The 14,653-nt window shown below is 49.6% G+C and overlaps 1 protein-coding gene across 2 annotated transcripts in view; it reads right to left on the reverse strand.

Moving 5' to 3' along the window:
* The window catches only part of SYNGR1 (synaptogyrin 1), a 31,587-nt gene extending 20,893 nt beyond the window's left edge, over nucleotides 1-10,694 (reverse strand). Inside the window, exon 1 of one of the 2 annotated variants that reach the window (XM_031939529.1) lies at nucleotides 10,197-10,694. In XM_031939529.1, the coding sequence (XP_031795389.1) occupies nucleotides 10,197-10,295 (99 nt within the window). In that variant the 5' untranslated portion in view covers nucleotides 10,296-10,694. The remainder of the gene's footprint in view (nucleotides 1-10,196) is intronic. The other variant, XM_031939530.1, reaches the window with a different exon arrangement.
* Nucleotides 10,695-14,653: the final 3,959 nt, after the last annotated feature.

Here is a 14,653-nt window from a genome sequence, read left to right on the forward strand (position 1 = left end):
CCTGGAAGCCCACCTCCCTCCACTCTCAACATCTTGCCCATCTCAAGATTCTGGTCAGCTCTTTCTGATGCTGTTTGCTTGCATTTTGTTTTCCTTCTCAGGATTTCTTTTTCCTTTATAGATCCAATTTTCCTTGTGCAGCAAGATCACTGTATAAATATGTATGCATATATTGGACTTATATTTTCACATGTTTAACATGTATTAGTCTACCTGCCATCTAGGGGAGCGGGTGGAGGAAGGAGGGGAATATTTGGAACAGAAGATTCTGCAGGGGTCAATGTTGAAAAATTACCCATGCATAGGTTTTGTAAATAAAAAGCTTTAATTAAAAAAAAAAAAATACTTCCTAAAGACTACTTAGCTCCATAAAGCAACAAGTGAGCAATTATTATGATGAAGAGATTATTTCCAGGTGGGAGCATCAGAGAAGGCTTCTGGGAGGAGGTGGTATTTGTATCTTTGATTATAAAATATTCACCTATCTTATTTTCACCCAGAAGACATGGGTCCCACCTTATTTATTTCAATCTCAAGGGTGCTCTTCCTCATTTGGTGGTTCATCTGCAGCCTGGCAGGATCAGAACCTGTATTGAAGGCAGCATTGACAACCCAGATATTCTTAAGTTCCAAAGCCTTCTCCTCTCTTCTGACTCCCATCCCCACGCTGCCTGTCTCATTTCATAATTGGAGAATGTCAGATCCAAGGAGCCCTTAAGACATCATGGAACCCAAGCTCTGGGGCAGGGGAGAGGGGAACCACTGCCAGGCCCCCCCTGGGGGCCCCAGCTACACCCAGATTGCTTTGCTCACCTGCCCACCTCGAAGCATTGTCTGTATTACCGGTCAGCCAATTGGCAAGCATTATCTTCCCTCTCCCAGCCTTCTCTTCTCCCTAATTTCCCATGAATGTCATTGGGTACCACCATCTTCCCCATCATCCAGGCTCACAATCTGACTACTATTCTTGGTTCTTCACTTACTCTCACCCCACAGATCCAATATGTGGCCAAGGCTTTTGGAACATGACTCGAATATGTCCCCTTTTCTCGTCCGATACTGTCACCCTCATCACCTCACGCCTGGATTGTTGCAATGGCCTGTGGGTGGTTCTGCCTGCCTGGACTCCATCCTCCAATCGGCTGTCAAAAGGATTTTCCATGTCCTCTACATTCAATAAATCCAGTGGCTTCCTGTCATTTCCAGAATCAAACATAATCCTTTGGCTTTGGAAGCCAGATTTCCTAATCTGGTCTCCTACCTTTCCAGGCTGTCTCCCTAATCTGGCCTATTTGACTCAATGACACTGACCTCCTGGTTCTTCCTTCAACAAAAGCCTCCATCTTCAGACTCCAGGTATTTGCCCTGGTAGTCCCCCACACCCACAATGCCATCCTTTCTCTGATCCACCTCCTGATTTCTCCCCTTTTTTCAAGTCTCAGTTTTAATCACACTCTCTACAAGGATCCCTTTTCTCATCCCCTTTACAGCCTGCAGAGCCCTTCCTCTCCTAGTAGAGGTAATTTATCCCATCAAAATCTGTTGATACAAAGTTGTCTGCATCCTGTCTCTGCCATTAACCTGTAAGTTCCTTGAAAGCAAAGCCAACTTTTGTTTTTCTGTATATCCCCAGCACCTGGACCAGTACAGAATAAAATGTTTGCAGACCGAGTCTAATAAGTGCCTACTATGTGCAGACCTAAGTGGACAGGCCCTGCCCTCGGGGATCTTAGCTCTCTAGCAAGGCAAACAAACCTACATATATGTATATCGTCACTGATATAGATATATGTGTATACCCATTTCTGAGCCACTCACTCAGCCGGCCACAGACCATCAAAGCCATCTGGCCCAGGGGACAATGACACATTCAGGGTCACACAGAGCATCTCACATTGCCATTTACATCTCTCCATTTATGTCTGTCTCCCCAGCTAGATTATAGACCTTCTGATGGCAGAAGCCGTGTCTGGACGCCTTGGTCTCCTCCCACGGCCAGTGCTGGGATAGGGAAGGGACTTGGCGAACACACACTGACTCCACCGGAGCCAGATGGGAGAGGGGAGAGGGCCGGGCAGGAAATGAAAGGAGTGAGGTGGATGAGAGATGACAGGCGGAGCAGCCCCTGGCTCTGGGAGCCAATCGCAGAGACACATGGCTTGCAGATGGAAGGCGGGGGCCGGCAGAGTGGCAGAGGGGACAGGAGGCTCCGGAAGGGCAACCAAGAGGAGCAGTCTGGGAGGGGAGGCCCCATAGGAGGCCTTGGGATTGCCCCGCTGCCAGCATGGGTCGGGAGGGCTTTCTAGAGCCCTCGAGCAGCTGAGATGCCCGTCACAGGACCACCTGGCTTCTCCTCCTCCCCTTTCCCATCACTCTGGTCTTTCCTGTTCCAAGCCCCCACTCTGCTCCATCGTTTCAGTCCCCCCCTTAAAGCAAGAACACTCTCTATAGCGCCATATACCAGCCTATTTGGGCACTAGGTGATGCAATGGATAGAGCCCAGGCCTGGAGCCAGGAACACTGGAACTGAACAAGGAACCTTCCAGCTTTAGGGCTGAGGTCACATCCAGAATCAAAGACAAAATCGCCTTTTCTCTTCACAAACCCTCATCAATCTGAACAGACACTGAATAGGACCATAGGGAAGAAAGGTCTGAATTCAAATCCTGCCACTGTCACTTGTTCCCTGTAGGATGATCTTGAACAAGTCACTCGGCTCTCTGTGCCTCAGCTTGTTTGTCTGAAAATAGGAAGAGCAGCACTCACTTTGCCCACTTTGTAGGGCTACACATGAAGGAATCTGGTTGGTTTATTAAATAGTATTTTCTTTTTCCAAATTCATACAAGGATAGTTTTCAACATTCATCTTTGCAAAACCTTGTTTCAATTTTTTTTCCTCTCTCTCTCCCTTCCACCCGCCCCAAGACAGTAAGCAACATGATATAGATTAAACATGTGCAGTTCTTCTAAATATATCGCCAAGTGCAAGAAAAATCAAATCAAAAAAGGGAAAAAAGAGAAAGGAAAAAAATAACCAAAAAGGTGAAAATACTTTGTTTTGATCCACATTCAGTCCCTATAGTTCTCTCAGAAGACTCTTTCCATCACAAGTCAATTGGAATTGTGTTGGATCATTGTATTATTGAGAAGACTTAAATCTATCACAGTTGATCATGGCACAATGTTGTTGTTTCCATATACAAATATTCTGGTACATAAAGAAATTTGTAAAACTTAAAATGTTTACAGAAAATTTGAGTTGTTATTCTACTGAGCTTGATTGTAAATCCCCCCACTGGACCTAGCTCTGTTTTCTGGTCAAGCAGAGTAGGAATAGTGGAGATAGGAGAAGTGTAATAGAATGAGCCCTGGTTCAGGAATCAGAAAAACCAAGTTGGCCCCAAATGGGAGCTCACCACTCTGGGCCTCAGTTTATTTATTTGTTAAATGGAGAGGAGAGCTAGTTCTTTGTCTTGTGTCTGGTGAATTTGAAGGACACCTTCTTTTAAATCATATTTCTAAATAATTGAAGGAAATGCTTTATTTTACTCAGAGGGGAGTAGACTCCCTGAAATCTAGCTACAATCCAGGGCTCTGAGAATCCCTGATTTCTAATGTCTCTTTTCAACACTAAATCTGATTCTAGATGCATTCTGGGTAAAAACAAAAGTTTGACTAGATTACTTTAAAGGCTCCGACAGTTCTAAAACCCCATGATCCTTCCTCACTGGGCAAAGAGCTAGGCTTCCCCTCCTCCACGCCCAGCCAAGATACTGGTCTCTGGGGGTCATGTGAAACATAACTTCTTCAGCCAACACTCAGCGGCCCGCAGGAGCCTCTTGAGGACCACATGATGAACCCTTAGAGATGGACTCTTTGCAATTTCCTGCTTCCTAGGGGAGGAATAAAAAACCCTTGGCAAGGTGTTTCTGTTTCCTTAAGTCTTAAAATGTCCTTAACCCCCTTCTCTTTTCTAAACCTGGGTTCCTCCAGAAGCACATTTCCTCTTGGAGACAAACTCCTTCCCCTGGTCACTTACCCTGCAGGTTTTTCATCTTTGGGGTCAGTGAGACTGACAGACGAGAGGAGAATCCATCCTCCCAGCTCTGAGACTTACAAATACACATTTTCTTATCTAATCATCCCAGCAGAGATCCCCATCTTACAGATGAAAAGATTAAGGCTCAGACAGGAGGGATGCTTTGCCCAAAGTCTCTCAGGGCATAAGTGCCAGAGGCAAGAATCAGACACTGAATTTGGTATCATGGACCTCCGTTCAAATCCCAGTCCTGTCATTTATTATTTGTGTCAATGCCTTTGTTATAATAGATAGCATTTCTGTGACACTCTAGGACTGCAAGACACTTCTAAATACCCTCTTCTGAAATACTCATAACCTTAGGAAATGGGCAGGAAGTAGGTGCTATTATTGCCCCCATTTTTCAGATGAGGAAGCTGAGGCTGAGAAGAATTAAGTGAGTTGGCCAGCTAGGAAGTATTTGAAACCATCCTGTGAAATGAGAAGGGAGGCAGAGGGCCGATGAGGTTCTGTCTGTGATCCTATAATTCCAAGGCACATGGTCTTTGCCATACACCACAGTGCCCCAATAATCACACTGACATAACCAGGAAAAGGGGGGAATTCCTCCTGCTTTCTTCTCAAAATGGCAAAGCAAGAGGTCAGAGCGCTTTCTGTGGTGAGCTGGGGGGTCCCTCCTCGATGGGCCTATAAAATTCTTTTTTCTTGCTGAGACAATTGGGGTTAAGTGACTTGCCCAGGATCACATAGCCAGGAAGAGTTAAGTGTCTGAGGCCAGATTTTAACTCAGGTCCTCCTGACTCCAGGACTAGTGCTCTATCCACTGCACCACCCAGCTGCCCCGGGCCTATAAAATTCTATAACATGAGGGGATTGGACTGGTCTCCTGGTCCATCTCAGCTCCAAATGCTACGATCTGATGAACGCCATGAGAACAGATTTTCTGCCTCCTCCTGACAGGACAGGAAAGGAGAGATGTGCGTCTCCCAACAGTTTTGTGCCAAAATCATTGTTGGGAGGGTTCTATTGTCCCGCAGGCAGCAGAGTAGCAGTGGAGGCCGGGAATGGGCAGACTGCGGAATTGGCTAGGGCTGGGGAAGGGAGGGTCTGCTAGGGGAAGCACTGAGGCTCCTCCTCCCAGATATGGGAGAGAGGATTTCTGCTCAGGCAGAGCTTACTTGCATTTACTTGAAATGTACTTTGCATGTTTGGATCTGATAAAACTTAAAGGAGTACATGTTATAGAATGTAACCTCCACGAGGGCAGAGGCTATTTTGCTTTTGACCAGTAAAATGCCTGCTGGTGAACTGATGCCCCGAGATCCTTTTCAGTTTGGAAATTCTGTGATTTGGTCATTTTGAGACCATGTGAGAACCCCAGACCCCAGACCACAGAGCAAGGAGGGAGCTCGTTCCATTCAGTCCTCATTTTACAGAGAAGGAAACTGACTTGTCCATGATCTCCCAAGGGAGTAATGAACCACATCCGGGGCTTAGGGTATCAGCCCTTTGCCCATCTGGGGCTGGCACGGCCAGGACAAGCACTAGGAAAATTTAGAAATTCTGTCTCTGTCTCTCTCTCCCTCCCGGTTCTCTCTGTGTGCCCCTCCTATCTCTCATCTTCCCTTCTCTTCCTCTGTCTTCCTCTTTTCCTCCTTCCCTCTCTCCCTACTTTCTCTTCTCTATCTAGTCTTCTACAAACAGCCAGATGAGCCCCCTTGCCAGGGGAAGTCAGCCCTAACTCTTGAGACCTAAAATTTCCCCCCTTCAAAGGCCAGTGGTCGGTGGCCAATTGAGTGAAGCCGGGGGGGGAGTCCTTCCCGGCTGGGAAGCTCGGAGTTCAGCTGCTTAAGGCCCCTGGCCAAGAAGCCTCCCCCCGGAACTCCTGGTGCTCTTCAGGGGAAGGCTGCAGTTTTCTGAACATCAGGCTGAAATCTGCCTCTCTGCAACCCCACTCCTCCCCCACTGCTCCTACCTACTTCTGTCCAATGGGGTCAAACCGAATGAGGTTAATCCCTTTTCCATTTGACAGCCCTTCAGAGACTTAGGAACCTTAGGAAAGGCTCCTCCAAGCTTCTCATTTTGCAGAGGGGCAAACTTCTCTGTCTCTCTCTGTATCTCTATGTCCCTCTCCAGTCTCTCATTTTCCTTTCTCTGTGTCTATTTTCCTTCCTCTCTCCTCCTCCCTCTCTTCTCTATCTCCGGCTCTCCTGTCTTTCTCTTCTCTTTCTTTTCCTCTTTATCTGACTGTGATGCTCTTTCCTCTCTCGCCACTCTCCTCCTCTCCCTTCTGTGTCTCCCTTTCTTTCTGCCTCTGTCCCTGTGTGTCTCTATTTCTGTTTCTTTGCCTTTCTCTCCTTCCCTCTTTTTTCTTTCTCTGTGCCCTCCTTTCCTCCCATCTCCCCTTCCCCCTCAACTATTTTCTTCCTCTTCCCTCCCTCTCTCCCTACTTTCTCTTCTCTATCTGTGTCTCTCCCATCTTTCTCTTCTCTTTCTTTCTTTCCTTCTATGTTTCTGTCTTTCTCCACTCTCCACCCCCCTCCCTTCTGTTCCTTTTTGTCTCTATCCCTATTTCTGTCTGTCTTTGTCTCTCTCCCTCCCTCTTTTCTCTTTCTCTATGTGCCCCTCCTGTCTCTCATCTCCCCTTCTCTTCCTCAGTCTATTTTCCTTCCTCTCCTCCTCCCTCCCTCTCTCCCTACTTTCTCTTCTTCTCTGTGTCTCTCCTGTTTCTCTCTTCTCTTCCTTTCTTTCCCTTTATATCTGTCTCTGTGTTTCTCTTTCCCCAGTCTCTCCCCCTCTCACTTCTCTGTCCCTGTTTCTGTCTCTCTTTGATTCTGTTTATCTTTCTCTGTCTCTGTCTATATCTGCCTCTCTCCCTTAGCACACTGCCTGGCACATAACAGGCTTTAATAAGTACTTGTTGGTTAATTGATTAAATAACAAAGTAACTTCAGGCAGGGTAAGCAATAAATGGGGGAGAGATAAATGGGGGAGTTGCCTGTGGAAGGCAACCCTTGACCTGAACCCAGAAGGCTCCAGTGAAGAGGGAGGGTACTCCAGGCATTCCAGGGAACTAGCATTGCAAAGGCCCAGAGGAAAGAGGCAAAGCAAAAAGACCAGTTTGGCAAGAAAGTAGAACAAATGAGAGGGAGTCGAGTGAAACCAATCTGGAAAGATATTCCCAACAATGAGGAGTTTTGGGTTTATCCCAGAGGCAATAGGGAGCCGGTCAAAGTTCTTGAGCGGAGCCAGACCCTAGTTTCAGGCTCTCTGCAAATATTTGCTTAAAGTGTTAAAAGAATGACTCTGAATATCACTTTCACTATGAATTGAGGCAGTCAGGTAAGAGGTTGGGGAATTCCTGCAAGAGAAAGTTGACTCCCACTAGGACGCCTGGGGGATGACTCTTTATCAGAAGGCGGGTGCTTCTGAATATCTGTCACTTTTGCTTGCCAGGATGTGCCGCCAAACAACCTAAATGGCTCCCTGCAACCAAAGGAACCCCCCAAGTTTCCTCGCTTCTTGCCTGTTCTCCCTACCCGAATAGGTCGCTATCCCTGGAAGTAGCAGCTGGCAGCCAAGATGGAAACAGGGAACCAAGAGCAGCATTGTCTGACTGACGCTTTCATTATTTATAGAGTCCATGCTGCATCAGAAGTTGGCAGCTTTGAGACAAGTACAGTCCTGCCGTCCTTGCCTTGGGAAAAAGGCTAGAGTGCTAGATTTGGGTTCAAAGAGAGGGCCTGCCACTTACTACCCAGACACCCCTGGGAAAGTCAGGCTCTTCCTCTGTGAGATGAAGGGTTGGCCACAGTGGCCACCGGGGAGCCGGGCTCCTGCCCACCCATGATCACCAGCCCTATCTCTCATTCTTTGTCCCCTACCCTCACAGGATGGAGCCCATCCCCGGAATAGGGCAGGTAACTTTGGTTCATGTTGTTCCCGCACTTGACTTGTTTCCTTCCCACCTCCACCTGTCCTTTGGATGGAGAGAGGGTGGGGAGGAAGATGTGCCAGACTCTGTCTGAAGCCTTTCCCAGGAGCCCCAGGCTAGCAGAGAGCCTGATCTGGACTCACTTTCCACTCTCAATATCCTTTGCACATCGTGTGATCTGACAATTTTTGGATAGGGAGAATGAGGAGACCTGGGGTCAAGCCCTTGGTTATTGGGAGATGCTATCGTTTAGCACAATATAGAGTGGACTCTTAATAAATGCCAGTTTTTTAAAAAAAGGAAAAAAAATTAAATGCCAATTAACTGACTGACTGAAGTAAGGCTCACAGAAAAAGCCATAGAAATGGGGGAATAGCATTAATTTCACCCCTATTATTAGCCTAAGTTCTTTGAAGACAAGCTCCACCTGATAGTTCCCCTTTGTATTTCCCACAGTGCCTAGAATTAGGACTTGCAGAGTAGATGCTCAAATAAGTGAACAGATTTTCAGTATTGTCTTGGTGCTTGACCATATAATATATTCCTGGGTGGATATATTCATCGGTGGATGGATTACATGGCAACCTCCTGGGGCAGCAAGCCCCCCAGAAGGGAGTCCTATAGTCCTAGAAAAGTTGCAGAAACTCAAGTGCAAAAATCTACTTGCCCAAGGTCACTCGGGGACTATTAAAAATGGAATTCGGAGCCTGAGAGTCCAGTATTCCATTCCCTTCTGCCACGGCCAAAATATTTATTGAATTTTCTTTTTCCTTTTCAACGGGTGCCTTTTGTTTTCCCATGACTTTCACTTCAGCCCCATCCTTCCAGATCAAACCCGCCTTGCCACATCTTGCCCGCTTTTTATCTTGGGTTCTTTGTGGCCATGACTAATATCCTCTTTTAGATTTTTAATAAGGACGGGGACCGTCTTCTCGCTTATCGCCCTCGGGCATCTTGCAAAGGACTTCTGACACAGCAGAAGCTTAATACTTTCTTGCTGAAAGGCTCGGAACTGGGGCGCGGTGGATGGGGTCAGGAGTCAGGGGGGCAAGAGTTCAAATCCCTTCTCACTTAAAGCAAGCTTGCCTCAGTTTCCTCCTTTGTAAGATAAGTTGGCGACCCCAAATGGGGTCAACAAGAGGGGGACCCAATCGAACCAAGTAAGAACGGCTGGAAACCTGAATGCGTCCCCAGTGGAACAGAGATTGCACAGATCCTCAGGACGTCCTCAGAACAGCCGAGTCTCATCTAACCAAAGGTCCCAGTCTCCTCTCTCCAGCAAACCTTGCGGGGGCCCTTTGGGCCCAGCGGGACTGCATTTAGAAGGGGGCGGGGGCAGAATAGCTGGTTTTCCTGACTGACTTTCTGTGTGGCCGGGTCTCCAGGAGGGAGCTCACCCTGCCCCCTGCTGGGCTCTGGCTTTCGGCTCCCCTCCTTTCCCCGGGACTTCGGCAGCAGGCTTTGCTGAGAAGGGGCCGGGAAAGCTTCCTTCCCCCCGCTCCTCACTCCCGCACCTTGCCCTCAGCAGGCCAACCCGCAGGGAGGGAGAGGCTCAGAGCGGAGCGACTCGCGTCCTGGCCCAAATCATCAGGCCTGAGAGGAGGGGGTCCCTTCACTGCCACAAAGAGGAAGAGCATCCTTCCGGTCCGGCCACGGCCACCCCAGCCCCGGCAAGAGGCGCCCGAAGGGCGGTGCGGGCCGTTCCTCGGAGCGGGGGGGCGGCGGGAAGGCTCGCCGGGCCTCCCGCCCGGGCTTGTCCGGAGCCGGGCGCTCTCCGGCAGAAAGCTCGGCCCGGCCGCGGGGGGAGGGGGTCTCCGGCCCCGGCCACAGCGCCTGACGCTCGCTCGGCACTGCGGCCCGGCCCCGCGCCCGGGCCCGCAGGCAAAGCTCTGGGCTAACGCGGGACGCGGCCCGGGCCCCCCTCACCAGGCTGGCCGGCCAGCCGAGCCCTCCCGCCCCCTCTCGGTGCGTCTCCCGAGCCCGGAGCCCGCGCCGGGCGCCGGGCGGGGGGGGGGCGCGGCGCTGTGGGCCCGCCCCGGGCACCTGCGGGGCGCTCGCCCCCCTGCGTCCCCGTGACCTTCTGGCGCTCGCACCTGCCCACGGAGCGCGGCCGGGGGTCCCGCCCCCCGCGCTCTCCTCCTCTAACAGGAGCTGCTCGCTCCCCGCCGCGGGAGAGCGAAGGCGCCCCCGCCCCGCCCCGCCCCGAGGGCTCCCGGGCCTCACCCAGGACACCAGGCGCAGCACCGTGTGCGGCTGCCGGACGAACGTCTGGAGGTCGAAGGCGCCCCCGGCCTTGCCCGCTCCGTACGCGCCGCCTTCCATGCTCGCTGCCCCCGGCCCGGCCCGGCCCGGCCCCGAGCGCTGAGCTGCGCGGCGCGCGCACTCGCTCTCCCTCGCGCTCACACTCCGGCCCGCGTGCCAGCCGGGGAAGGGGCGCGCGCCGCGCGCGCTCGGCGGCTGCGGGGTCAGCGTGCCCGCGCGCGCGCGCCCGCGCCCGTGCCTCCGGGGCCGCCGGCTGCGGTGGGAGGAGGGGGTGGGGGAGGAGTGAGGATGTCCCACACGCTCAGGCTCCCGGGGCCGGTCTCCTCAGTGCCGCGCTGCGGCCGGGGGAGGGGGAGGACCGGGGACAGCGGGGGCTCTCGCCGCTGCCCCCCCCCCCCGCCCCCGGGCTCGGTCCAGGCGCCCAAAGGGGGGCGCGTGCCCGCAGCGGGTGACGTCAGCCCCGTGTCCCCCCCTCCCCCCAGACTCCAGTGCAGATGGAGAGAGGAAGGACCGGTCCTCGGGAGGGACGCAGGTTCGGTCCCCGAACGGCCGAGTCTGTCCCCGAATCTTCCCTCCGCCCGCAGGCCCCCGCGACCTTGAGCGCGCCCGTTTGGGAGGCCCCCGATTCCAAGCTCCCTTCCAGGCGCTAGCCCCGAAAGTACGGGCGGGGGGGCGGGGGGCGCTGAGGTGCCATTGCCCTCCAGGACCCGAGCGCGCCGATGCTCTCCGTCCTCCCTGAGGGTGGCGGCCCCAGAGGCGGGATCCAAGCCCGCCGTCCCTCATCTCGTGGGACTGAAGCAGTCCGTCGCCTCCGAGTGGGGGGAGGGGTTCCTGATGTGCTAGGGATACAAAGGCAAAACTAAAAAAAAGTCCCCCCCCCCAAAAAAAAAAGGTTACAGTCTATTGCATATGTTTAACATGTACTGGATTACTTGCCAGCCGGGGCGAGGGAAAGGGAGGAACACAAGGTTTTTGCCAGCGTGGATGTTGGAAATTATCCTTGCATATGTTTTGAAAATAAAAGCCCCAATTTAAAAAAAAAGAGACTACACTGTATTTGATGGGGATAAGCATGCTTTGCATGGGGAGGGCGGGGAATAAGCGTTTCCAAGGGCTTTGCAAGTATTATTTCATTTGAATTTCCTGACAACTCCTGAGTGGTGCTATTATCTACATTTTACACCAGAGGAAATTGAGTCAGAGAGTGTGGCTTGCCTTGGGTCTTTCTAAGTCCAGAGCCGGCGCTCTAACCATCGGGCCACCAACTGTCTCTGCAATATAACAGTCTAACGTTAAGCAAGAGAAACCGTTAGTTTCTCTGAAACCTAAGAGACTGTTGCTTTTTTTTTTTTTTTTTTTTTTTTTAATGATTTCACATAGGAGGCAAGGCAAGATGTGAAGTAGATAACATCAGAAAGTCTCATGTTGCTGAATTCAAATCCAGTCTCAGACACTTCATAGCTAGATGATCCTGAGCGAATGACTTCACTCTGCCTCAGTTTCCTTCTGGAGAAGGAGCTGATTAAAGTGCTCGGTTCCCCTGCCAAGAAAATCCCAAATAAGGTCAGGAGGAACCGGGTAGGGCTGAAATGCCTGAATAGCACCATTTAACAGCCCTAGGGAGGCTCCAGGTGAGGGGCTTCCTTTGCATAAAACAAGTCGCCACATGCTTTACAGCTTACCGTCAGGGAGTTGCCTGGGGCACCCAGAAGTGAAGAGACTTGCCCAGTATCTGAAGCTAAGATGATTCAGGAAGCACGACTCGAATCCAGCTCTTTGTCATCTCAGCGTCAGCCCTGAGTAAGGCCTTTGGTTGACATCTGGGAGCTCATTAGAAATTCTGCTTGGATGACAGAAGCAGGAGGCAGTTGGTGGACAGCTTGGGTGGCTCTGCTTTGTAGAGAGCCAGAGATTCCACCAGGCTGAAGAAGGAACTTCTCCCACTTCCCATTTCTCTTTCCTAGAAACGTGGCGGAAATGTCAACTAAGGAAAAAAGGCAAATTGAAAAGAAGCAAAAAAAAAAGAAACACCATCTTTTAGCCTTTAATATCCACAAAAAGAAGGGCAGTGATAAGTCACAGCTCTGAATAAAGTGGCCATTCTCCCAGACTGCCACTGGAGCAGATACGAAGCTCAGAGCTGACTTCCGCAGCAGCCCAGGATGCTTCCCTCAAGGTGTGGAGGGAGCACTGACTCAACTACTTGCAAGATCAGCTCTTCTCCCAAGTACTTTCTTTGCATCCAAACCTGAGGAATTTCTCTAGGAAATTCCCTTTTTGGGGATTTCTAGTGCATTTTACCACTTCCTCTGTATTTATAGTCACCCAAGTATCTTCTCCAAGGAGTAGACAAAACAGTAGAGTGGATATCTAAGATTGGGTTCAGTCTTGCCACATCCCAGTTTCTTAATTAATGACTGTTGATTGGTTATTGAATCATAGGATTCTAAGTTTGAAGAGACCTCAGAGGGTCATTTTGTCCAGTCATTTTACAAATGAGAAAACTGTGATCATTTTGTCCAGCCATTTTACAACTGAGGTTCTAAGAGGTTAAGTGACCTGCCTAATGATACACAGACACAGATGAGTCGAATCTAGGCCTCCTTCTTCAGGACTGGTCAGAAAATCTAGGTGGGAACGCCAGTTCTGTACAAATCCTCCCACCCTGTTGAATTTAATTGAATGAGAATTTAAGAGTGATGAGAATGGGGCATCTGGATAGCGAAGTGGGTAGAACACCAGCCTTGAAGTCAGGGGGACCCGAGTTCAAATTTGACCTCAGACACTTAACAAGTCCTAGTTGGGTGACCCTGGGCAAGTCACTTAACCCCAATTGCCTGAGCAAAAAAAAAAAAAAAAAAAAGTAATGGGAAAAGAAGCTTAGCATTTAGAACTGACCTGCCACTAAGCCAGAATATGATCCTGAACAAATTACCTGATTTAACTTAATTCTAAAGTCTTCCCTCTGCTGATTATCTCCAATTTATTGCCTGTAGCTTGTTTGTATTCAATTTCCATGTTGTCTCTCTCATTTAACTATGAGGCCCTTGCTAGCAGGGACTATTTTACATTTCATTGTACTCCCATTGCCCAGCAAATACTAGATACTTAATAAATGTTTATTGACTAATTGGCTGACTGAATGAAGGATATGCTTTGTATCTTCTGCTTTAAGTTTGAACCCACTCTCCCAAGGGACTGAGGTAGTATGGGGAATGCCCTCCCTCTTGTGGGGAGGGCAATAACTGTCATTCTCATTCTATCTTCTCAGTAAATATCCCTTAAAAAAAAAAAAAATAAGATAAGTCACTTAACTTCCCTGAGCCTTAGTTTCCTCATGCCCCTCATATATAAAATGGACTGAATTTTGATGTCTTCAACTAAGTCTATGATGTTTCTAGATCTTGGAGAATTTAATTGACTTGTGTATTAGTCACCTACTCAACTAAATAGAAGGCCCCTTCCTCTGGCCCACACAGCCCAGCACAGTGTTAAATATACAATTAGCAGAAAATAGCTGATGATCTGCAATAATTGGGTGGAGCAGCTGGAGGACTTGTTCCAGGAACTGCACGTATATTCATAGATCACGTTTCTTTAAATACTCTTCCCCTCGACAGAGATGCTTATGAACTGTAAAATGGCCAGGTCATGAAAAAAGAGAAGCTAACTCCACAGACTGAGGGGAGAAGCTGCCTTTAAATGGGCCGGATGTACATTTGCTGTTGTCTGTAACTTCAGGCGTTGACTGAAAGGATTCGAGTGGTTCTCTGTCCAAAGCAAATAAGAGAGTCAAACTATCTTTGTTTAATTAATGGCAACAGGTGACAAGTATAGTGCCATGTCATAAAAAAGAAGAAAAGGAATAATGAAAGGAACTGGGGATGTTTATCCTGGAGAGTCAGAAACTAGGACCTGTAGGTATAAATTTCAGAGAAGCAGATTTCAGCTCAGTATCAGGAGAAAGCTGGCCAGAACTCTGCCAAGGTGTAATGGGCTACCTCGATAGGTGTTGAGCTATCGCCACAGGTCTTTAGAGCAAGGCTTTTTGATGTTTTTGTTGTCTTGGATTACTTGGGTGATCCATAGAAGTCAATGAGCCCTTTCTCAAACTGTCTCCTCTTTCTCCCCTCTCTCTCTCTGTTTCTCTCCCTATCTCTGTCTCTGTCTCTCTGTCTCTTTTCTGTCTGCCTCTCTCTTTCCTCTCTCTCTCTCTGTTTCTCTGTCTCTCTCTGTCTGCCTCTCTGTTTTCTGTCTTTTTGTCTGTCTCTCTCTGTCTGCCTCTCTGTTTTCTGTCTTTTTGTCTCTGTCTCTCTCTCTGTCTGCCTCTCTGTTTTCTGTCTTTTTGTCTCTGTCTCTCTCTCTGTCTGCCTCTCTCTTTTCTGTCTTTTTGTCTCTGTCTTTCTTTCTCTGCTCTC

Source organism: Sarcophilus harrisii, chromosome 5 (assembly GCF_902635505.1).
Source record: "Sarcophilus harrisii chromosome 5, mSarHar1.11, whole genome shotgun sequence".
Taxonomy (NCBI): domain Eukaryota; kingdom Metazoa; phylum Chordata; class Mammalia; order Dasyuromorphia; family Dasyuridae; genus Sarcophilus; species Sarcophilus harrisii.